The sequence below is a fragment of the Bombyx mori genome, chromosome 26 (assembly GCF_030269925.1).
Source record: "Bombyx mori chromosome 26, ASM3026992v2".
Lineage (NCBI taxonomy): Eukaryota > Metazoa > Arthropoda > Insecta > Lepidoptera > Bombycidae > Bombyx > Bombyx mori.
In genome coordinates this window covers 7211213-7238002 of record NC_085132.1, presented here as the reverse complement: position 1 = coordinate 7238002, position 26790 = coordinate 7211213, and the positions used below count along the sequence as shown (strand labels likewise).

The 26790-nt window shown below is 37.6% G+C and overlaps 1 protein-coding gene across 6 annotated transcripts in view; it reads left to right on the top strand.

Moving 5' to 3' along the window:
- Positions 1–26790, top strand: part of LOC733061 (actin-binding LIM protein 2) — a 105473-nt gene that overhangs the window by 8183 nt on the left and 70500 nt on the right. For 5 of the 6 annotated variants that reach the window (XM_062676335.1, XM_062676334.1, XM_038020713.2 and 2 more), the window contains exon 1: positions 4684–5320. The exons of the other annotated variant lie outside the window; for it this stretch is intronic. In XM_062676335.1, coding sequence (XP_062532319.1) covers positions 5116–5320 — 205 coding nt within the window. In that variant the 5' untranslated portion in view covers positions 4684–5115. Of the gene's footprint in view, positions 1–4683; positions 5321–26790 lie in introns of those variants that run through there. 6 annotated transcript variants of the gene reach the window in all.

Below are 26790 nucleotides of genomic sequence, written 5' to 3'. Positions count from 1 at the left end.
GTGAGTCTGTGTAAGTTTTCCGAAATATTGTATTATTGTATCCGATTTAGGTCTGTCATGAGACCTGATTGTGATGAGACCTGGTCTGTGATGAGAAATGATTATAATGCTTGGTGTCATAGTCAGATTAGATTTCCGTGTCGTTTAGATTCGATAGATTTGTGCGTTTATCACCATGGAAAATTTAAATGTAATTCCCGACCGATATTATTGTAAAAACTTTTATTATAAACTTGTATTATAATAACCTAAAAGGTAGATCGTGGTAGAGATGTCACGACTTACTTATTTACAGATAATCTGTTCACACGATCTTACCTTTCGTGTCATGATTATTTAACAAAGTAAATGCCGCCACCCACCTCGAGACATGAATTGTAGGGTTTCACTTTTAACAGCCCACCGGCTGCCCCGCCCATCAAACCGAAACGCGTTACTGCTTCTCGGCAGAAGTTTGTATCATGAGTAGTGGTACCTGCTGAGCGTGTTTGGGAGTTTACTGCTGTATTCATTGAGATTATTTTCTAGTCGTGTTCAAAGGCTCTAATAATCGCTTAACATCAGCGTATCCTATCTACTATCAAAACGAATGCATAAAAATGCGGAAAAACTTCATTATTGACGTGTTTTTTTTATTAATTTGACTTTGACGTACCTTAAGAAAACTATTTTAATATTGAAATTTATTTAAAAGTTAAAGATGAGATAAAAAATGTAACATTATAGGTGACCGATTCACACACAACCTTTAAATTTTATATCCCTAAAGTATTTCTGAATATGTCGTTACGTCTACTTTATTTCTTATTATTCAGTGTTGTTTCTTTCGTATATAATTTTCGGTATTTCCCGAGCGCTATGACACGTCCTTTTGCAAACGAGGCTTGTGGAGAGTACTTAACGGTAGGCAGCGGCTTGGCTCTGCCCCTGGCACTGCTGACGTCCATGAGCGATGGTAACCTTTACTGGTGGTAGGACCTCTTATGAGTCCGCGCGGGTAGGTACCACCACCCTGCCTATTTCTGCCGTGAAGCAGTAATGCGTTTTGGTTTGATAAGTGGGGCAGCCGTTGTAACTATACTTGAGACCTTAGAACTTATATCTCAAGGTGGGTGGCGCTTTTACGTTGTAGATGTTTATGGGCTCCAGTAACCATTTAACACCAGGTGGGCTGTGAGCTCGTCCACCCATCAAAGCAATAAAAAATAAATAAATAAAAACCACTCACCATCTGGTGGGCCGTATGCTCGTCTGCTTACAAGGACAAAATAATCATAATAATAATAATTCTAGTGAAAGCCTACATATAGACAAAATTCAAAGGACTAGTATTATTAAAATTGTATTAAAAAAATTTGCTCTCAAATCATCTTTTACTCTGATGGGTACTCTAACGAATTTCACCAAAGCAAGTTGGTCTAAACCAGTCTTTCCCAAAGTGGGCGATAACGCCCCCTTGTGGGCGCTGTAGGCCTAATGGGGGGCGGTAAGAGACCCAGAAAAAAATGGGGGCGTTGTGTAGAGCCTTGGAAGGCGATTTTTAATTTAATCTAGGAGGACTCTTAGACACGACTGAGCTCTCGCTATAGTGGTTTTTGTGTAGGTAGAAAAAATTGGGGGCGCTAAAAAATTATTTATTCTGATAGTGGGCAGTAGACAAAATAAGTTTGGGAACCACTGGTCTAAACAATCTAGATCATAATTAAGGTGCTGCGTTATAGTGCACAAATTTATACGCCTATCTCGAAGATATTTGCACTAAAACTGGCCTTCAGTAATACGGATTAAGCCACGTAATTAAGCATGCATTCAGTGTTGTACAGTGCATTCATTATCAGGAATTTATCGCGAAAGGTGATGGAGGCTTGCAATAAAACGCCCTTTTGCGAACAGATAATAATCAAATTTAATTATTTAAATGTGGTTTTATGATGATATTTATAAGTGCGAAAGTTCAATAAATGTCCGATGCTACGGAGATCTAATAGCAGCATACTATTTATTGAATGTTGGGTTAAGAGGGAATCTCTGGACTTGGAGGCGGTAAGCGGGGCACATCGGAGTTGAATCGACTAAAACTCCCTGTTAGTTAACAGCCCGCGTCCGTGTTTCTGATAACACAGAACTCAACGTGGTAAGGTGGCGAGAAGATAACGCGTTACGGAGTGAGCCACATGTCTCGCCCCACTCTGTGTCCACTGGACGCCGAAAAGGCGGTTGTCTCTGCCACTGCCATCTAGTCTCTCGGTCGGGGTACCATTGGGTCAAGCGTTCTAGGTCAGTACCAGCCGGAAGATGAGGCATTGTCGGTCACGTTTCACCTACTTTCTGGTGATCTTATGAGCTTTCACAGTGAAGTACCACCTTGCCTCTTAAGGCGGTAATGTAATAATGCTTTCCAGCTTAAAGGGTGTGATAACAGTTATATTATACAACTGGGTGGTAGCACTTCGCATCCAAACCACAATTAATTAGGCTACGATAATGACCATAATTTCATTATTATTTGGGTTTTCATAATTACTTATATTCATTAGATATTTTTTTTGGTCTATTTGATACTTAAATGGTATTAATTTTGATTTAATTTAGATTAATTTCATATCTATGAGATCGGGTAAGTAAGTGTTTCGTGCTCAAATAAAATTAAAATTAAAAACCTTGAGGAACGGTATCATATTGACGCAATAGTCGTTTCTGTCCACGCTGATCTATGAGGTCTCAGGTACTTAATTTTTTAAATTATAACGTCCTATTTTACTGGTGGTAGGACCTCTTGTGAGTCCGTGCGGGTAGGTATCACCGCCCTGCCTATTTCTGCCGTGCAGCAGTAATGCGATTCGGTCTGAAGGGTAGGGCAGCCGTTGTAAGTATACTAAGATCTTAGAACTTAAATCTCTAGGTGGGTGGCGCATTTACGTTGTAGATGTCTATGGGCTCCAGTAACCACTTAACACCAGGTGGGCTGTGAGCTCGTCCATCCATCTAAGCAATAAAATAAAAAAATTAGCGCATTCGCGAAAGAAGATATTTTTCTAGTGTCAGCACTTCTGTTTTGCTGTTACTTAAAAGTAATAAACTGCTCCCGATTATTATTGAACGACATTTCAGGAGCTTTAACTTCGCGAACGCTGATTTTAGTTATTGCGCAATACTAAGGAGCTTTGTGTTCGATTTGCGGAAGTACTTATTCTGTTGTATTCTCGGCGCAAATGTTTCACAACATTGTTAAACTACAGGAAACCATCACATATATAAATGGACCTATTGCGGTCGTTGCAATTTGTGCGCTATTTAATTAAATGTTTTTACTAAGACAGTTTGTAGAAGCTAGTTATTATAAGCTAGGAGAGCTAACCAATACGTATAAACTTTTAATAGGAAGCAGAATTGATATTTTTTTTTTATTGCTTAGATGTGAGTCGTCTATCATCAAAGGAGGCAATCTGTGCATTTGGACAAAAAAAAATTATTGATATGTCAATACAAATTGATTTGAATATAATCGTCTCCTTCAAAGAATACGGTTCAAAACCTGCATTAAATAAAGGTTAATAGTTAACCTGTTATTTATCTAAGATGTCGTTCCGAAGAGTTTTGTGACTGCCAATGGAATACAAAGCCAATAATTCGTTTTTCTGATTTACCAATCATTGTCCAAAAGTCAGATTGCCGGCTTTGATAATAGTCGACTCATGTGTGGACGAGCTCACAGCCCACCTGGTGTTAAGTGGTTACTGGAGCCCATAGACATCTACAACGTAAATGCGCCTTGAGATATAAGTTCTAAGGTCTCAGTATAGTTACAACGGCTACCCCACCCTTGGAACCGAAACGCATTACTGCTTCACGGCGGAAATAGGCGGGGTGGTGGTACCTACCCGTGCGGACTCCTAAGAAGTCCTACCACCAGTGATTACGCAAATTATAATTTTGCGGGTTTGATTTTTATTACACGATTTATCGTAAACAATGGAACGTTTCTTATAGCGACCTTGTTTTACTTTTATTATGTTTTATTTATAGTTTTTTGTTGTTGTTGCGTAGAGACGCGTTTTATCCGTTCTCGTTTTTTGAACCATCTGGAAGCGAGCTTTCGAAAGCGGCTTTTCATTGTCGCCGCCTCGACAATACCCTCTTTGGTCATGACTTGTAAGCTCAGGCGCATTAAGTTAATTTAAGAGATTGCTTTTTTTATTTATTGTTGCTTTAAAAATCTTCAGATCATACGAATCATTCAATATATGAAAGTGTCGTTTTTACTTCCAGCTTCAAGGCGTTTTCTTATTTTTTTAACCTCAGTAAAAATTGTGAACTTTTTTAAATTTTTTTTATTGCCCTTGTAGGCAGACAAGTATATGGCCCATCTGATGGTGAGTGGTTACCGTCGCCCATGGAACTCCGCAATGCCAGGGGCAGAGCCAGGCCGCTGCCTACCAAAAACTTCTTAAAATTACCAAGAATTTCTTAAAATTATATCTAACTTTGTTTATCGACTTGAATTTCTTGTTTCTTTAGATCTTTAAAGGCATCGCATCGGCCAGTTGTGATCTCAATTTGTTTACCCATCATATCTTTGTTATCTATTGCGAAAAGCTCGTCACGGGTTCAATGACCATAAGTCATCTCCTGAGTTGTCACAGTAAGGAAGCAGAGCTTATTTATAGACTTTGAGTACAAACAATAAACGTCGCGAGCGCACGTTGTAGCGGCGAGCGTGGCGCTCTCTGTCGGTGTCGGGACTTAAAGAGTTCTGGCGGCGTACGGGCTGAGCGTAGGCCGAGCACAGTGCCTCTCGAGACATAGTCGCGGTTAGTGCTACGTGCGATACCGCTGCCTAGTATCGACGAGCTGCTATCGATCCTAGTATCATCGCGCTCTGTGGTTTTGAAATAATTGAAGAGTGCCAGTGATAATTTTCGATATCGTTTCGCCAATAGCGAACGTCAGGACGTACGTACGTGCGCGATAAACATCGGTCGGCCGTCGCCGCCGATCTGTGCCGAATCGTAATTCTTAACGCTGAGATAAATCCAACGCGAGTGAATTTACAGGGGATTCTGTTGATTAATTTACAATATCCCTGTGTGATTTGATAGTGAAGAGTGCACCGTGATGAGGCCGAAGGAAGAAATAGAGACGAAAGTCCAAACGGGAGCTTTTATTTTGTCTGAAAAAATCGACGACACCAAGACGAAGAAAAGTGAAAAGGAGATGAAAAAAGAAATGAAACGATTAGAAAAAGAAAAACAAGAAAGGGAAAAGAAAGAGAAAAAGGCGAGAGAAAAGGAAAAGGAACGCGAGAAGCAATCCAAAAAAGGTAAGTTACTTATTGCTTAATGTGAAATTTTATCAGTAGTTACCCTAGTCGATATCATGATGTCATCTCGTTCCAAAGGTTAATTAGTTTGTTGAGGTTCACAAAGCATTAAACCTGTAATAAACATTAACTTCACACGAAAGAATCTTGATTGTGATTACATCATTAAGACAACTTGACCTTGATATTACGTCGTTTATCAATTTTTCTCACTGATTACATTGTTTATAATACCTATAAACTATTTAGTTCTATTCTGATTGTTGACGATAATATTTAAGTATTTGGGTAGAGACATAGAGTCATCATCTATATTAGGCTTATTGGCTGAAATGAAATAAAAACTTGCGTCATCAAACAGCCAAACTCGTTTCGGTCAAAGGTTGTTACATTTACAAAGATCGTGCCTAATCCATGAAGAAAATTCACATAATGTTGTTATTATCGTTGATCCCTTTAATTTTTTGCCTAACGAATACTAATGTTATAAACACGGAAGTTAGATTATTTATTTGTTTGTTAACTACGCTATCGAATCTTACCTACTCCGCTTATCATGAAATTGTGCATACACGTTTGCAGTTGTACAGAAAAGATATGGCGTAAGTTTTTTTTTTCTTCTTCTTTTATTGCTTAGGTGTGTGGACGAGCTCACAACCCACCTGGTGTTAAGTGGTTACTGGAGCCCATAGACATTTACAATGTAAATACGCCATCCACCTTGAGATATAAGTTCTAAGGTCTCAGTAAAGTTACAACGGCTACCCCACCATTCAAACTGAAACGCATTACTGCTTCACGGCAGAAATAGGCGGGGCGGTGGTACCTACCCGTGCGGACTCACAAGAAGTCCTACCACCAGTTTATTCCTCATCCATAAAAAAATACTAGTTTCGACGAATATACCTACATTTTTTTACATTAAAGCAATCGAATTTGAGTGTATAAGCCAGTTTATTATAAAAAATAATTCTAAAATGTCATTTACCTTAAAATTCTTAGAAATTAGATTTATCTGAAATATCTCGACACGTTTTCGTCGACACGATGACATTTTGGCACTCCTCGCAACTTCGCGCTTTCTTGGAATGTTGTTCATTATTTTATTTATACCTTTCAGAATAAATGTACAGCACTAGATCTTAATTTATTTTTTTATAAAAACAATTTCACAATTCGAACTTTCATACGATTCGCCAGCGTTCGGCCAAAATTGATCGATCTTTCGACCGTGCAATTGCTTTTCCTGTTTTCATTTAATGCCTGTTATGGATAATAACGTGGCCCATTTCGATTTCATATTGTGCGAACATGTAACCGTATGCTAATGAACTTTACGGTTTCTCTTTCGATCGATTAATAAACTTATGGACGGCTATGGATTGTTTTGTTCCTATAGAGCACGGCGCGTGACCAAACATTCAAGTTGTTATTGAACAAGCCGCCTTGTTTAAGATTTATATACTCGTCTTACTGTTTCGCGTACAAAAGTCTTGGTACTCTCGTCACGATTCCGTTTTAAACGTTTGGAATTCCCCCAGAGAAATTATTCCCGCAATCGCTCCATTTAATTGCCATAGAACATTGATCCTTATTCCTGCGGCTACTCATTTGGCCAGTTTGAGCGAAACCGCTTTCTTGTCGACTGCCAGTTTCCTGTCCGTATAATAACTGCAGTTTTCAATTTCCTCGGTTTCTTTTTTACATTCACTACGCCTGTTTTCTCTCTGGGCATTTTTTAATTTGCACTCGTTGTCGCTTTCTGGGTCAATTCTTTGAAACGAGTCTTTGTTTACTTTTTCTATTCAAAGTTGGTGCGAAGATTTGTGTTACGGTTTTAAAACGCTTGACTTTGAGTTAGTCAAGTTATCTCTGTACGTTGGTAGGTACATGTAAAATTTCAACATTAAAGGATCATAGTGATGAGCACGTTTTTACGATAAGCCCAGTTTTGAATTTTGTTTTGTATTGTTTCCTGACTCATGACAGCATGTTCGAATGGAATACGAAACATGTGTTATGTTATAATTACAAACAAAATATCGTAGCGTGACTCCGCTTCAAGCTTGGTCAAGACTGAAAACGAAATTATCTTCATTTAGGTACAGAAAAGATTTAAGACTATAAAATGACAACTGGAATGTTTGTTATATATTTGGGTTTCTTCTAGAAACTATCCTTGTCTAAGAGACGATAGCAAGTCGTGGCCTAAAGGATAAGACGTCCGGTGCATTCGTATCTAGCCATGCAACAGTGTTCGAATTCCGCAGACAGGTACCAATTTTTCTAATGAAATACGTACAAATGTTCACGATTGACTTTTACGGTGAAGGAATTACCTCGTGTAATAAAAATCAAACCCGCAAAATAATAATATGCGTAATTACTGGTGGTAGGACTTCTTGTGAGTCCGCACGGATAGGTACCACCACTCTGCCTATTTCTGCCGTGAAGCAGTAATGCGTTTCGGTTTAAAGGATAGGGCAGCCGTTATAAATATACTGAGACCTTAGAATTCATATCTCAAGGTGGGTGGCGGCATTTACGTTGTAGATGTATGTGGGCTCCGGTAAACACTTAACACCAGGTGGGCTGTGAGATCCTCCACACCCATCAAAGCAATAAATAAAAAAATTGAATTTTCTCTGGGCTACGAAAATTATACTAGCTTTACTAACATGAATATTTAATGATAAACACGTTAACGAGTTTTAGATTGTGTAGCCTTTGTTGATACTCCGATAAATGTTCTCATGTAGAGTTCAATTCACGTTTCTTAGTTTTGATACCAAATTGAAAGATAACAATTCGATGAAAGACTACAAATAAATAAATAAAATCAGATAAAAAAAGGATTTTTTTTTCGCTGGACATTGTCTCGGGGTGTCTCGACATTTACATTGTTGATTACTATGGGCTCCGTTAACCATATAATACCATGTCCACCCATCTAAGCAATAAAAAATGATAGCTTGCATCCTAACCTAGATTTCATGTTCTATTTCTAAAGTCTGAGATGTCAATATCGAATAAATTGTCTCGCAGTATTATCATTAGTGTATTTTAAAAAAACAAAATCGCCACATTATAGCTTGCGTATTACTACTGCTTTATACAGATTCCTTATGATCTAAACAACCTTGGCGTCTGTTGGACCGAATAATGTTTATTTCGTTTTGTACTAAAATTCTTAATGAGTCAAAAGTCTAATAATATTCTTTACGAAACATGCTGGATCGCTCGCGTAGAATATCTGTTTTTTTTTTTACGTTGTACTTTACCTATCCGTGTGTGTAACAAAATTTGCTAACAAGTAAAAAGTGAAATAAAACAATTTTAGATTTCTTTGTATCGAAAAATGCTTTGATCGTGGAATGCCTTATGATCATTTTACGGAGTTCCTTTTTGTTTTTGAACGTAACTGTAAAGTTATTTCGTTGTATTAAATACGTACATTCAAAATTAAAATTCTCACGTTTCATATTTGTGTTACGTTATTTCGTTGTGATACAAACATCTTTTGTTATAAGAATATTCAAAACGAAGCGGACAGGAGTAAGGCGATATCAAATTAATTTTAAATTTTGAATTTCAAACGAGATCCCCGAACCAATCTGTCATTATGGCCAACGTGGTTGCGTGTCCTTTTGAAAATCCACGAGATTAAACTTAAATAATGGCCCATTTAAAAAAAGTGTTTGTCTTCATTTAATACCGAAGATCGATGCTTAGTTGGTTTAGGAAATCATTCTAATTCGTTTGTTTTTTTTTGCATAAATTCTGTTATTTGACTATTCTTTCAAAATTAGCATTTTTCTTTATTTGAAAATATTATCGAATAAAATATTTATCGTCCTTACTTAATTGATGCGAAGTTCATCATACATCGATTAATTAAAAATTAAAAAAAAATTGGTCAAGATTTTCGAATTGGTTTGCTTCAGAATACCTACAATTATGTATTGATAACAATTGAACTGTAAAAGACATCCTGTTCCGAAGGGCTGGGTTTCGGCCAAGGTTCGTGGCGCCTAAATCGCCGGATGCTCACATAATTAGCATCACGCGCTCATGGCGACGATGCGCCGCCGATGACGTAAATAGACCATCAGGACTTAGGGACGGACCACTCGGTTATTCCGTGTTTAAAGACTTCCCAGACGCTGTTCGAGATTCAGCGGTATGAAGCTTACATTAAAAGAATTGTAGTTCCGCATATTTTTCTTCAGAAAATCAAATTATGTACTTGTCACATCGGTGTTTTCACGAGATGGCTGTTATCAAATGATTTAATAATTACTAACGTAGCCAACAGAGAATGCCAAACATGCAGAGAAAAATATATAAGCAATATATTAACTTTATTTTTATTCTAGTGTTCGCTCATTGATCCAAATTCGACTTTAACCCTCTGGCGCTTCAAAATTTTGATTCATTTTAGATATTACCAAAATTGGTACTTAAATGTTTTGTCTTTATCTATTTATATACGGATAATAAACAACGAAATATTTATTATATGCAACGAAAGTAACCTTATACATTACACTTTTCACTAAAATTGTGTAATGTTATAGTCTCGTGTTCTTCGTGGTCATAAAAGCTTTTAAATACAATTTCTACAATAAACAATGAATATTATGTTCCACATTCTTAATACTATAATAATCACGAGGATAAAAACGGTAATGTAAAACTTTCGAACTGACATACTCGTAAAGATGTTTCTCTGAATAAGGGCAGAATAAGAAACTACTATATGAAAAATGTTTGTTTATCAACGAGATTTATCCATAGATAATGGTTTTAAATAAAATTCCACAGTTTTGAGTGGTACAACTGTGAGTCATTAAAAATATTTTTCGGTTCGATTACGGAACACAACCGCGTTTCCTTCGTCAAATTTTACTTCTTCTTTCAGTTTCCAATGAATTTGTGTTCATTAATCTTTATTGGATATAGACTTATACGATTTTATTATCGTATAGTGTAGAAGAGCATGTGGCCGACATGTAGGGCGATTACCGGACCTCATAGCCATCGCAAATTTAATGACTTGGCCCGCCTTGAAACCATGAAATCAGAGTCTCAGTTGCTCAGCGGTCTATGAACATTATAATGAAGGTAAACTCGTAAACCTTATTATTTATTCGTGCCAAAAACTCAGAATGACCGTGGTAACAAACCAAATGAATCAATCGCATAAAATTCCAATGCACTTAAGTTTGGTGATCCGGCTACGACTTAAGCTTAGTTTTAAGCCTGTAATCCATGAAATCCGGACACAATTAAGTTTCGGAAGAGGCATATGTCGAGCAGATGCTTATTTAAAAAAAACATAAATTAGGTCAGGTGATAAATGAAAGCTAAAAACCAGTTAAATACGTGTTCCGTACGATAACACAGTACTTGTGGCCGAGAGATAACGCTTGGTTGACATTGAAACGTCCATCAGTATTGCTAAATGTACTCGCTGGCACGATTTAAGGCTTTATGCATCAACATTCTTAGTTCTATCGTTTGTTTGGTAATCATTTTTGTGTGCTCTGCCTAAATGCCATTAAGACGTGTGCTGATATGTTTTTTTGAGTTAGGAAATAAACTAGCTAAAATATCAAAGGAACTTGAATCGTTTTACTGGTATTACTGCACGGTTTTGTACCAGACTTTTTTTGTCATTTAAAGACCAGTATCCTGTTGGTCAGCTTATGTCCCGAAACGTGCTGTTGCATTTGTGGGGAACTAGGCCGATATAATATAGGCTTACTATTCGGAACCGCAGTAAAATATGCACCGATAGAATATTTTTTTTATGGATTTCCTAAAAAATATTCTCGTGTAAAGCGTGTACAATTTTTATTTCGACCTTCACATTCTCAGACATGACATCGGATAAAGTTTCTGAAATATAAATACATAAAATAATGTCGGTATTTATAAAGAAATATGTTTTGAGATACGAATGAAAGTCATACATGCGGTGGTGTAAAATTTATACTCAACAGAACTATTTTATGCTGACATAAAATTGAATATTAGTAAATGTGGAACCGCTAAGGATTTGTTGTTGTTTTGTGTACTTAATTTCGAGTAAAGAACTATTTTATCTATACTAATATTATAAAGAGGAAAGATTTGTTTGTTTGTTTGTTTCGAATAGGCTCCGAAACTACTGGACCGATTTGAAAAATTCTTTTTCCATTAGAAGCCGACATTGTCCCTGATGAACATAGGCTACTTTTTTTTATTATTTTTTTTTGGTTTCATATGTGTTTTAATGTTTCCGAAGCGAAGCGAGGGCGGGTCGCTAGTGCTGACATAAAATTAAATATTAGTAAATGTGGAACCGCTAAGGATTTGTTGTTGTTTTGTGTACTTAATTTCGAGTAAAGAACTATTTTATGCTGACATAAAATTGAATATTAGTAAATGTGGAACCGCTAAGGATTTGTTGTTGTTTTGTGTACTTAATTTCGAGTAAAGAACTATTTTATGCTGACATAAAATTGAATATTAGTAAATGTGGAACTTCTAAGGATTTGTTGTTGTTTTGTGTACTTAATTTCGAGTAAAGAACTATTTTATGCTGACATAAAATTGAATATTAGTAAATGTGGAACTTCTAAGGATTTGTAGTTGTTTTGTGTACCTATTAAATTTCAAGTAACAACTACGATTTGTAAATAAATCTTTGACAATATGTATTTAAAGCTGCTTTCAGACTACGCTATAATGAATAGCATATAATATATGTATAGCTCATAGCACAACAATATCACGCAGCATTCATTGTTATGGATACGTTCACACTGTACTATACTGTATATTATTGGTTTTACTATACGACTTACTATGCTATACTATATAACACTATAGTATAGCGTAGTCTGAAAGCAGCTTAAGACTGGAATTATTGCCGATAGTTCGCTTCTTGTTTTTAAACATTCAGAAAAATGGCCAAGGTGCAATGCAATTTATTGCAAATTGAACTTTATGCGTTTACCATTATCTCTGGGATCAGCACAAAATTGCTTGCTTGATGCCTCTGCCCAAGGTCAAGGGCACTCGAAACGTATGATCTCGAACACGTGTGTATGCCGTATCGTCAAGTGTGGTTTCCTAAAGTCACCTTGAACGATGAGATTCGAGTGTTCACTCTCGCCTCATGACTCATGCTTGTAAAATATTTGTTTAAGCGGCGGTACTGGTTTGCATGTCCTTTACGATTATAAAGGTCTTTTAAATGTGATTCGGGTTTCGCGGGTCGTTTTAAATGTAAGGTCAAGCCACATTATGACTGGTTTCAAAGGACGAAATGCTTGTATGGTGTGGTGTGGAGGACAGCCCTTATACAATACTGTTACCCGCGGCTTGGTTTGCGTGGTCAAGGAAAAGTGTCAGTGTAGTTTCCCGTGGGAATGAGAGGTTTTTTTGGTATAGAAGGTAGCCTACGTCATACTTTAGGTCTAACAATATCAGTTTAAAAAAATCACGTCTATTCGTTGCTTCCTTTCGATCTGAAAGAAAGTCAATCAAATACATAAACAAACAAACACACTCTCATTTATACTATTCTATCACATTTATAATATTATTATGGATTTGTATCATTGAGATTCCCACTTCACGTCTCAAGATAGTTGGCAGCAATTACGTCGTAGCTCCTGTGGATTCTGGTAACTAATAATCAAAAGGTGGACGAGTTCGTCGTATTATTAAGTACAGCAGTATCAAATTGTATATTTTTTCTTTCTTTTTTTCTATTCTATACGGTGACACGAAAGGTGTGGCGTATCTATCTAAAAAAAATATATAAAAATAGCTTTAATGCTTTTTAATAACTTATTAGCCGATATTGGAAATGAGTCATGTTTGAAATTAAATCATACACAATGATCATAAAATTTACATAGTCACGTGTAGGTATTTAAATGAGCATGTCAAAGCGAGCCCTAGTATGCGAGACAGTTTGTAGGACATTATGCAAATTAAAATCCTTGTATTCATACGTTCAGAACGCGCGCGTCTTTCTCAGTTTATTGACGAATACGTATTCCTTCGGGCCACGTTTCACATTTGCTTTTTATTACGCATTAAGAGATACATTATGTTCTATTATATATTAATACGTGAAGTAAAAATTTTGTATCCCTTTTTACGAAAATTGAGCGGACGGAGGAGTATGAAAGCTTCCACACTTATAGAGAATATACAGAAGAAGTGCAGAATGCTAATATTTTTTTAAAATAATGCATAAAAGATACATTAAATCAATAAAGAAAACATTACACACACTACATACCATGTATTTGACGCACACACGCATGCATACTATTTATTGTCTAACTTTTGTTCTTGACGTCTGTTGTCAAATTGAGAATAGATTAAATATTGTTTGTCTTTAATATTATTTATCTATAGTGCAGTTTTGGCGAAATTTGTTATTTTATTATAGAAGTATAATTGTGTTTGACAATAGAACCATAATAATGTTCAAACTTATAATTTCAATTCATTATAATCGAATTTCGACTACTGCGGGATCACTAGTGTACTAAAATACATCTTGATGATATTCACAAGTATTTGTTATGTTGCGTTCTTCACAAAACCTTTCTGCATTACGCATCTCGTGTTGTTAAAAGCGTTGTTTGCACTGTGTTTTCGCATGTCCGACTACAAAGAGACGATGTTTATTCACGCATAAAGTGCTTGCATTCTCTAAGCAAAGAAAGTTTTTTTTTGCATTTACCTACCTATGCTGATAGCGTTGAGATGCTATTTCAGCTTCGCCCTGACATGTAGGTGAGTTCACGGGGCTCAAACCTGACGACGTTGCTAACACGAACCCTAGCAAGAGCCGTGCTTCGCAGAATCTACCGCCGGATCGGAAACGCGACCCACTGAGAAGATGCGGCGAGAAACTCAGTGGGCTGTGTCTGAGAGTTAATTTACTCGTCGAGCCCTTCGTCGCAAGCGACGGGTTCGACGAGAACGATACCCGGTACAAAGAAAGAACACGCAAGGGAAGTAGCCAAGCAATACTTATAAATACAATGGTGATAGTTTCAGGAGAAAGGTCAAGGACCTTTTATTCCTTTTGTTATTCAATGATTTGCGATATCGTGAATTCTACGTGAGCTCGACGTAGGTAGGTAGGTGTTTTGTTAGTGAAAACGTCAAATTGTTGCATCGCGTTCTCGAAATAGCAAAGCCGATGGCCAGCGGATGTTTTATTTTAAATAATAAACAGAAATTGCTTCGGCGATGGATGATGTGTTTTTCTCTACGTCTAAACTTCAACTTTGGTTTTATGGTTAAAAAATTATAAAAATGAAGAATCGCACGTTATTTAAAGCGTTTTAAAAAAAATCGGAATCGGATATTTAAATCATCGAATAACGTTGTAACTATACTGAGAACTTAGAACTTACATCTCACGGTGGGTGGCGCATTTACGTTGTAAATGTCTATTGTCTCCAGTAACCACTTAACACCAGGTGGGCTGTGAGCTCGTCCACCCGTCAAAGTAATAAAAAAAAGTTTAGCTCCCAATTTACAACTGTTGGCTAACGATGGTAGGGAAAGGTTAGAAGATGCCACCACCCTGCCTATTTCTAGCGCGGGGTGGCCGTTGTACTATAGAACTGAGACTCGACGGCATTGTTTACATTGTTGATGTCTATGGACTCTGGTAATCGTTTAGTGTTCAAAATTTTTGATCATATACTTGAAACACAGCTGAAGAATAGGACCGCGTCGTTTTGTTTTTCTCCATTTGTCTCCATAAACTAGCCACTTGGTTGCACCGGCATTTCAAAATGCTCATTGGATCAAATGAAATATAATCGTTGCCTCGTTGGCATTGGTCGCGAATTGTGTTTTGTCTCGTAGGAAGCGGTCCCCTACACCGTCATACCGACCTAGGACTAGATAGGATAATAGATCTAGCACATTAGTGACTCTGTTCTGATGGTGAAATAGTTTTTGAATGTACAGCTAAATAATTTGTTTTCATGTATGTACGTTTTTAAGTATTATATTTTTCAAGAATATATATTCAATGTCTTTGCGTATTGCGCATGTGTCATCTCACGTCCTTACGGATTCATCAGATCCAATAGTCCTTGCATTAGACGCCCTTAAGTCTAACACTAGGAGTAGGGACCCTGGTAACCGTACTCGTCGAACTCGGCAAAGAGTTCGACGTGCAACCTAACGTAAACATCAGCCCTTTGAGTTTCTCGCCGGATTTTCACAGCGGGTCGCGATTCCGATCCGGTATTAGATTCATTCGCGAAGCAGCTGCCCTTGAGTTTTTAGGTCTCCTTTGGAGGCGCTCGGGCCGCTGTTAGCAAATCCCACCCCTCCTGGCCGAGTCTCTGCTCGTCCACCTGTCCTGGTGAAACCGGAGGGGCCCTCCAGGCCACCAGTAATCCCTCATTCATAAAAAAATATATGTCACCTATCAGCAAATGATAGTTTATTATTAATATAAATACGGAATGTCTCAAAATAGACTAATTATTTCCGTACTGTTTCTTTTGAACGGAATTCTTTCCCCTTCATTATACCTGTGCTGTGTTGCGTCAATCGACAACACATCTGTTTTACCTCTAACCCTCGTGCTCATAGCTACAAAAATATCTTGAAGATTCGTATTCTTGTCTTCAATAATTAGCTATTTGCCTATTGGATATTTTTAAAACCGTACAATCAGTCAGAGGACGAGGTGAATCTAAAGATTTTATTAAAATCCGGACTGATTTGTAGAAATGTATTTTTATACTATACTATACATTCTTGATATAATCATTGCGGTATCGGAAACTCATATGTACTAGTGCGATAAGATAAGTAATGTCTACTAGTATCGACGGACTAAAATTCCAATGGAAATTATAATGAGAATAACGAAAGATTGCAGTAAATTGAACATTTTAATATGTTTTTGGATACTACGAGTTACTATTATGTTTACCACTAGACTGCCAGCGAATCGGGGTAATAACATCGTGTAATAAAAATCAAACGCGCAAAATTATAATTTGCGTAATTACTGGTAGTAAGACCTCTTGTGAGTCCGCACGGGTAGGTGCTTACCGGCTTGCCTATTTCTGCCCTGAAGCAGTAATGCGCTTCTATTGTAACTATACTGAGACCTTAGAACTTATATCTCAAGCTGGGTGGTGGCATTTCCCTTGTAGATGTCTATGGGCTCTAGTAACCACTTAACACCAGGTGGGCTGTGTGCTCGTCCACACATCTAAGTAAATAATAATAAAAAGGTACCGACCTTAAAAAAGGTACTGCTCGTTTCTGTTGCAAAGATGCGCTTGTAAAGTTGCAAAAATGTCTCTCAAACTAAACAGCCTTTCAGCCATAGATAATATGTATTACTAAACTGAGACAGACAGTCCGTCTTTGTTTGTGTATTGTTTTCAGAGTTTATAAACGTTTCAACGGATATCGATACAGTTTATATAATCAATTAGATGGTTTATGTGTATAGGTAAATAGAAACATGTCGCTAAATTCTTTAACTAGAAGAACTTCGCCATACCTACAATTCTGATTTTCTTTGATCATAAATGTGTTTCTATTAACGATCTGGATTCCGTACTATCATGAGTTAATTCAACCATACATGGGTCATGGAATCATACATACATGGTTTGATGGTTTTGTCCTAATTATCATAAATTCTCAAATGACCGAATACACCCTTCATCCCGTTTTATATGTTTATATTGCTTAGTTGGGTGGATGAGCTCAAAGTCCACTTGGTTTTAAGCGGTTACCGGAGCCCATAGACAGCAACGACATTAATGCCCCCATCCACCTTTAGACCAGAGTTCTAATTCTCAGTTTTTATAATATAACGGTAACCCGACCCTGCAAACCGTAACACATTACTGTTCTCGGCAGAAATAGGCAGGATGGTGGTACCTACCTGGTGAGGCTCACGAAATGCCCTACCGCCAGTGGCTAAAGAAGTTAATTCCGTAAATGATAAATGAAACAACTTATTGACAGTACAATAGATATTCAAATTTTGATTAAAGATTTTGAAAAACTCGATCGCATACCACCGTTGTGTAGAATCGTACTATAGGGAGTAATTAAATATTTCCCCCGGGCGTGTCCGACGCTTCCGTTCTCAAGTTTTAATCCGATTTCTTTATGGCACCGATTGGTTCGTTTTTAAAAGAAATCGAAGTATAATTGGAGTGCCTACAGGAAGTTTGTCAAGTTGTTTAAGTAGTTTTAAGACTATTGTGGATTAAACATCGCAAAATATATTGTATCGTATCGTTTACTTCTAATGTTTTAGAGAAACTGCTGAAAATATGTGTGTTATAATTTTTAGGTTTGTTAGATAAACATTTAGAATCCATTTCATCATTGCACTGATTACGGTCTCACGGTGTATTGCTACACAAACGCAGAATGAATTAAAAGTTATACTATTAAATTGATATACATATTACGTTTTTAACTTTACGAAAAATTAGTTTAACTTTATGTATTCTCTTCCCTGAGTCGCATTCCATATCTGAGGGTCGTGACAATCTCCTCCCATTATCCTTCTCTGGATGATGTTTCGCCATCTTCCTCTGTTCTCGGCAGTGTGTATGGCATCGTAGACTGTGGTATCCAGAGTGTGTTGACTTGGTCGGACCAACGCATTGGATTGCGGCTACGAGATCTTTTGCCTTTATAACTTTACTAGCGATTTCTCCACTATTTAATGGATGTTATTATATATATAAACCTTCCTCTTCAATCACTTTATCTATTAAAAAAAACCGCATCAAAATCAGTTGCGTAATTTTAAAGATTTAAGCATACATGGGGATATAGGGACAGAGAAAGCGACTTTGTTTTATCCTATGTAGTGATGTATATTAAACGACAATTAGGTAGTTAAATACATATATACCAAAATAGACAAGATTTTTTATGCAGTCGTAGACATGAATTAATTTTTATAATTTTTAGTGCGTCACGTTTTTTTAATCAAATATTTTCTCCGACTTTCATTAGTCGTAGGCGAGACTGAAACTATGTATTTTTACGGTTTAATCTCTTTAATATTGGCACTATATTATTTCCCACTTTTCGAATGCCTTACAATTTTCCTGATAACCAACTGTCGACTCTCAGTCGTACTTATTGTTGTTGTAAAGAATTCCTGAAATTAGTTTTTAAGTGTTTTCTGTTAATGTTTTAGCCTTAATTTCTTTCTAATAATAATTTATTGGTTGTTTGAACTCTCTTAACCTACACGATTGACCTCGCCGTCTATATATACATATGTTTCTATTTTAACTGCTGACGTTTTCCAGAATTGCCGCTTCGTGCAAACCATAACAAACCGACAACGGGTTTCCGATTTAAATTTGTTTTGTGTATATTCAGAAGCATTTATAAATTAACTCATAAAAGCGAATGCGGTGCTGATAAATTCTTTTTTCCAAACAGGATCCGGTTGGGAGTTTTTTTTTATACCTACCTACTCGTGCGGACTCACAAGAGGTCCTACCACCAGTAAATTATTATTTATTTTATACCAACCAAAATTTAACCATTTTTTTTATATTCTAAACTGTTTTCTATTGCGAAAACTATAATAAGTCAATGTACTCTGTTAATTTCGGAGTGCTTCAAAGTACCTATACATATAGGGGCTCGTGGGGTGACTCAAGTCGTATGGATTAGTATCTTAAAATAATACGTGATTTGAATCTGTCTCCGCGTGACTCAACAGCACAATGTGATCACGAATCGAAGTGTTCCAACAAAGGAGACTAATGACAAATGCAATGCGGTCGTTTTACTGCGGGCTCCTCATTTTGATACTTCAAGGTCATCGATACTAAAATTATTTAAAAGTTCTATTGAGGGCTACAGATAGGTACGTGGCTAGGTAAATTTCTCACGCTCGGCCTTTATGATAATTTGGTTTTTATTAAGCTTAGCGGGTATTAATCTATCTTCTATCTATCTATCTATCTATCTATCTATATATATAAAAATGAATTGCTGTTCGTTAGTCTCGCTAAAACTCGAGAACGGCTGGACCGATTTGGTTAATTTTAGTCTTGAATTATTTGTGGAAGTCCAGGGAAGGTTTTTTTAAACCTTTTGGTAAATAAATATGAAAATGCTCGGAATTAAATCAAAATAACAATTTTGTTTTTCCTTTGATGTGTCCCCCGTCGGACGGATTCATTTTGTTTGTTTTAAGTTTATTTTGTGCAAAAGCTTCGGTCTTTTATTTGTCGATTGAGGCACTACGAAGTCTGCCGGGTCAGCTAGTATATAGGTATATATTTTTCTTTTTGTTTCAATATTTCAATCGTTATTCCGGCAGATATGCGTAAGACATTTAATGCTTTATTACTTGCTATAAAAATCACTCGACCGCAGTTACGTGGAGCATTATGAGCAATTTTCTCCGACACCGGTCGGTCGCTCCCACTAATGCGTCATCCGGGTCAATTGGTCGAGTTATGTGTTATGTAATAATTGTTGTCACTTCTTTTTTAAGTACGATCATGTTGGATTGTGAGCGTGTCGATCTTAACGAACTTTTTATTTATCATAGAGAATTTGAAGGCATTTTGAAAAAATAATCCACATGCCCCCAAACTACGTCCGAAATAGATGCCTCATCCTCTAATAATCAGGTCCAAGATCGCGCAGTAGGCCCAAGAAACACTAGTTGGATGTGAAAGGTGGTTATGGAGGAGAATGACCTCACCCAAAAGGTTGGTGGACGAGCTCACGGCCCACCTGGTTTTAAGCGGTTACCGGAGTCCATAGACATCTACAACGTAAATGCCGCCACCCACCTTTAGATATAAGTTCTAATGTCTCAGTATAGAGTTACAACGGCTGCCCCACCCTTCAAACCGAAACGCATTACTGCTTCACGGCAGAAATAGGCAGGGCAGTGGTACCTACCCATGCGGACTCTCAAGAGGTCCTACCACCAGTATAGCAGAAAAGCTGACCTTGATACTAGACCGGGAAAATGCTAACAACAAGAAGAAGAAAATTTAAAGGCAATCTTCAATGTTTTCTTTTTTAGTAGGAGCATTCCCTACCCACTTAATGCAGTGACAACAATTACCAAACACATTCATCATCGTTAGCCTGGATATGTAATTAGAAAGGAATTTGAAATATAAATAAAGTGGAGTAGCTCTTGCGTGGCTGACGCCGTGCAGTGCCTCGCGCGCCTCTCTCAAGGCGTAGTCTCCCGGCGGGAATTGGGAGAAGAGGAGGACCCCTGTCTTCTTCTTCTTCCTGTTCTTCTCTGGAGGCGCCGGAGTCCGACATAACCCGGTCTCTTACCCCCCTCGACCGGGTATCCGTAAATGGATTCCCCAGCGTTAAAAAAAAAAAAAGGTACGTTGTTTCCGTATCACAATCTACAGAGTTCAATAAATCGATTGCAATCGTTTCCCTGATATATAAACCCGAGCTGTATCTCGATTCAAAGAGATTAAAGTAAAATAAATGGTGGAAATCGATTTAGTGTCTAATAGAAATTGTTGCGAAGTGAAATAATACCGAAGCAATTGCTTTATCTCAGTACAACTGCTGGGTTACGCAATTACTGTTTGCCGTAAGTACTCGAAGCGAGAATACAAGGAAGTAACTGGATAAGGATTGGGTAATAGCTATTACTTGGAAACAATGGGCAGCGGTCAGGCGCGTTGAGTGGGGCCTGTCCTAAATAAATTTATAGTACGTACTTAAAGATAATTGTTGAGTAATTGTTACAAGTATTTGTTTCTATTTACGTGATAGTAGCAAAGTAGTAGCAAATAACTATTTTATATATAGCGATTATTTAGTTGAATGTAAAAAACTTTTGTATGTATGTGTGTCCCACATTATAAGTTGTAACTTCTAGCTATAGCTAAACATTCACAAAAAATATTTTTTATATTTTTTTTACACAATTTTATTACCTAATAAATAATACGTACATAAATATATCGTCAAATCTTGTTACACGTTCTTTGATATGAAAAAAAAAATAGCTTTACATCGACGTGGGCGACTTAGTCGCAAGGTAAGAATACTCTCTGATCTGTTTCCCCAAACGTGCTGAAATAACTATTTAATTTTGTGTTTTTTTATTGTCTTTTAAGCATACTTTTATTACATTAATTTTGAATTGATATTCTATTTGACATGTTAATTGGGAGGAAATCTTGGAGCAACTACGTTCTATTAGTCTTTTCGGCATCCGAAAATAAGTCCTTTTTACAAAATTCGTAGTTGATTGGAATTACAAATATTTGATATTTTATTTATTAGTTCGAATTACGCTAGTGCTCTTTAGTCAGTTAGCTATATATTTGGGAATACCTGCTAGTCTAATAGTGCTTGCGTCACGCAGTATCTGATCCTTCTATCACTATCATAAGATATGTACTAACCACAACAAGCCGTAGAACAGACATTTGTCGCGGCAACATACATAGGTCTATGCCTATATATGTGTTACGGTAAATGTACACTCTTGGGAAATGTACACTTTTACCCTAAAATTGCACATTTGCCAAAAAGCTAGGTATATGTGAACTGAATATAATGTATATGTAAATTTTCCGGCAAATGTGTACTCTTGCCTTCACCTTTTTATAAATGTATACCTACTCTTACCTTCATGTTTTAAGAAAAGTTGGAATACGAATAACTTAATAATGTTGTTGCAGTAAAAAAAAAATTATTTAAATAAACATAATACAAAAAGCTTTAATAACGAAGATTATTTTAATTAAAAAATGTAAATGACAAACAAAATATACTTTTCTTTGCATATTATATAATAATATGTCGTAGGTTAGGTTAGGTTAGGTTGTAGTGTTGTACCGACCCGGCAGGCTGGTTCTGGCCCAGCGGGGTATCCCGGAACACCAGCGGCACCGCCCGGGCGGCCTGGTAGGGCCGCCGTACCGCGGAGACCGACGTCGTTGGTCGTCGACTATCGCCTCGACGACCCGTCGGTCGGACGTCCTCGGGGTGGCGCCGCGTGTCTGGTTGTAGTGTTGACCGCGGGAACCCCCCTACTCTGAACGGGTTCTGACCCCGGACGGAGATCGGACGTCGGGTGTAAGAGTGCAGGGGAGTCGTTTAGTGGGTGGGCCCTAAAATCCTTGGGCCCGCGATCTGCTCTCAACACCTGCAGATCGTTGAGTCTCACATACCCCGCGCGCCCCCTAGGCGCGGGGACCTCGTAGGAGGTTCGGCCCCCGGCCCGAAAAAAAAAAAAGAAAAAAAAAAAAAAAAAAAAAAAGGGTTAGGTTGTAGTGGTTTTTTTATTTTTTTTTTGCGGAGTGCAGTACCTCCTACGATGTCCCCGCGCCTAGGGGGCATGCGACGTGGATGCTCACCACATTACTAGCACTTGCGATTTCGTATTTTGTATGCCATGCTCACATTTACCGAAACGACATGGTTATTGTGAATTCAATGTACATTTCCCCTCTTTGAAATTGTAAATGCTAGTTGTATGTTGTATGTAACGTATACATTGCAAAATGTATTTAATCTGTTTGGCGTGCGTCGAATTGCATTATCTGCGTATCAGCGTTCGCGTAGCCACACACCACTAACATATCAACGTTAAGAAGCTAATTGCCGGTTAACGTTCAAACTATGATTCCATTAATCCGGGCTTCAGTGCCGGCTTCGTTCGTGAATGCATTCCCATAACCGCTGTTGTTAATAAGCTTAACGGGGTCGTTCCCTTCACCTTCCTTTGTTTCGAGATCAATAGTTCGCTGTTGCTGTACGCTCTGATGGGCTTCGGTACACTAAATATAATAAATACCATTTGACGACTCGCCTTGTGACTCTTTGTCGTTGATAATATGTTTAGATCTTTTGTAATCGTCGATTTGTTTTCAAATAGATAGAGGAAGGATCAAAAGCATCAAACATAGTTAATGCTTTTCAAATGTGGTGTTGGCGCCGCCTATTAAGGATTCCATGGACAGCCCACCGCCCAAACATATCGGTCCTACAACAGCTTAAAATGGAGAACGCTCAACGCCTGTCTACTACCTGTCTGCAACGCATAATGCGCTACTTTGGTCACGTTGCCCGCAGAAGTGAAGACAACTTGGAACGTCTGATAGTCACTGGAAAAGTAGAAGGAAAAAGTCCCGGAGGCCGGAGCCCCAAACGTTGGTCCGACCAGATATCCAAACCAGCGGACCACTTAGCGCTGCAATACACCAGGCAACTGGCCGGAGCCGATGGAGGCTGGCAGTCGACAAGCTGAAACATAGTCACGATCCTCAGCAATGTGGCAGGCGATGGAGAAGAAGAGAGGAAGGATCATAATCAAACAACTTTTTACTACTGTAGATAGGCAGGTGAGGTTTTAGCTCGTATTAAATGGAGTCCACAGACAGACCACAACATAATTAGCCATCGCCTTAAAACGTGGAGTCTCAATTGAATTGATATAACGGCTGTTGTAATCTTCGATCCGGAACGCGTGGTTGTTTTTGTGGTGAGAATGCTAGGATGATTGAAAGAAGTTCGGGATATTTAAAAAAATGTAGTCTATATTTCTAGATGCGTCGATACGTTTGTTTGTCGAATATCTCCACAGGTTAGAGCCCCGTGAGCTATCTACTAACTTGGTGAATCTAGCATGACCCCTTGAGGTCACTAGAATAGGTAGGCTGGATAAAAAAAGTCGAATAAAACCATGTGCATTTTTTAATTGCTTAGATGGGTGAACGAGCTCACAGCCCACCTGGTGCTAAGTGGTTATGGAGCCCATAGACATCTACAACGTAAATGCGCTACCCACGCTGTATCGTAAGCTCTGTCTCAAAGGCATTTCAAAATTCATTTCCAAATATGCAATGAATTTGAAATAGATAGCCAATGTAATCACGTTGTCACCGTATTCTCTGGAATTCTGCCGATCAATCAGAAACCTGAGTCGAATATAAAGCGAGAGCTCCGTTATATTTCTTGCAACACATCAATTTGAAATAACTAAAACATATCGAATGTCGTTAAGAAAAAGCTATTGAACGGACTGTTGTCGCTATGGAGGACGCGATATCGCCAACGCTCTCCGATTATATTTGGTACGGTATTAAAACGTTAAATGAATTCTTTTGTTCGAAATAACTACGTCAAATATCTTAATTGAAGGCGATAGTAATTAAGAACAATCAGACCGTGCTAAGAACGTTTTGTATTGTGTAATAAATTCGTTTGATCGACGTACGTATTTAGTGGCTCGATAAAGACCCGAGGGGATTGTCGAATACGGATAATTTTGAGCAAAAAAGCTGATGTTCGGGAAATTATAAAAGCGTAATATAAATGTGGCGTCGATTTTTTGTACTAAATGCTCGTGGCGACGAGTTTCAAGCAGCCAAACTTGGTACGTGATATAAACGTCTTTAAGGTACATACAGCGCTAAATTAAGAATAATTTTGATACTTTGAAACTTACGTTTCACCCTGATTTCTATATTGATCTATGATGGCATGCATGTATTCCTATTATCTAGCAGTATTGATGCTTCAGTATTTATGGCCACAGTAACAGCTAATATTCGATTCCTATGTATACAATTGAATGGTTGAGATGATCCCATCATCTCGTTCTTACCATCGCAACGCCCGCCACCGGATTAGAGTTCATCCATACTACCTGGAGCCACTGCGTTCATCTGCGTTTCCAGAGATCATTTTTGCCACGTACCATTCGGCTTACCATTAGAGTACTTAAGGCTTGGCTCTGCCCCTGGCGTTGCTGTAGTCCATGGGCGGCGGTAACCACTCATGTGGGCCGTACGCTCGTCTGCCTACTGGAGCAATAAAAAAAATACATTTAGGTAATATGTTTTTGTTATAAACCTACAGGTTTTCTTGTTGCCCATCCCAAGATCGCACAGACACTGACTTCTTAAGATACTTTGGATCATAAGACATGCATTTGACTAATCATAATACCCCTCCGATAGTGTTTTCATATTATTAACGGAATAGGTTGACTGTTACTTTTAAAACTTTCTATGTCTATAAATAAACACTTTAAATACGTTTAAAATAATCAGTAAAAAAGTTCTGTCAGTTAAAAAAGGTGGCAAATTTCGAACACCTGATATCCGGAGTTCGCTAACCGCGTTGAATTAAAATGAGGCGGTTCAGTCAAGTGAACGAACTAGTTAGAAGTCGATAGAGGTGAAGAATTGAAGCCATTAACATTAGCGCCTCCTGAACGCGTGAGTCACAGTATTATTGTGTTTTTATGTTCGTACGTGTTGTGTAATAGATGATCACAATAGGGTCATCTAATAGGTACCAGATTATAGTTTTATATTATTTTTATTGAGCAATCAGTCAATGAATATGAAAAATTTGATTTGTGATATAACCGTTTACACCAGCATTTCCCAAAGTGAGTGATAACGCCCCCTTGTGGGTGCTGCAGATCTAAAGGGGGGGCAATAAGAGACCCAGATGTAATTTTTATCTAGGAGGACTCTTAGACACCGACTGAGCTTTCGCTACAGTGGTTTTTAATCAGGTGAAAAAATGGGGGCGCTAAAAAAGAATTTATTCTCAAAGTAGGCATTAGACAAAATAAGTTTGGGATCCCCTGATCTATACTCAAGATGCACATAATATAGTTGACGACCCCTAAGAAAAGATCAGTACTAAGACCACTTTCCGGATCAAATTGTTTTGACGGGCCGAGAAGTTAGAAAACATCAACTGCTAGATTGGAGGTTAGAAGAATTAAGATAGAAATTATGGATTTAAACATGAAAAGAATAGTAGTGTGGCGGTAGCTATCATACAACATAACATATTTGAGAGATGCTTGAATCCCGCTTACGACATTTTCAAGATAAGCTTGCATGTATACAAGCTCTGAATAATAAAAAAAAAAATGTGTGCGTGTACTAGTGTACACACGTAAGAAGTGAAACTTGTTTATGGCCTTATTTTTCGAAAAATGATCTACATGCAACTTTCTAGAAATTGGTTAAATAAAGTTAAATTAGATAAAGTTTAAACAAAAGGATTTTATTATCATAGACATGAATACAAATAATACAATTATTTCACTTTACCTTTTTGCTACTAAGATTATTACAGCATTTTAATAATACATCTCTTTGATATCATAATACCCTGGTACTTTTCTTCCTATAAATTAATAATAATAGCACGGTCCACGTGGTGTTAAATGGGGTTCCTGAGGTTCGTGAAGTTTGACCCACCTTGAGACATGAGGTCGATTTCTCAAATCCGAAACCATGCTTCAGAACATACCGCCGTTAATTATTAATAAATCTCTTTGCTATCATAATACCCTGGTACTTTTCTTCCTATTATTTTACGTAATAACAGTAATAAATAGCACGGTCCACGTGATATTATTAAGTGGGCTCCCTGAGATT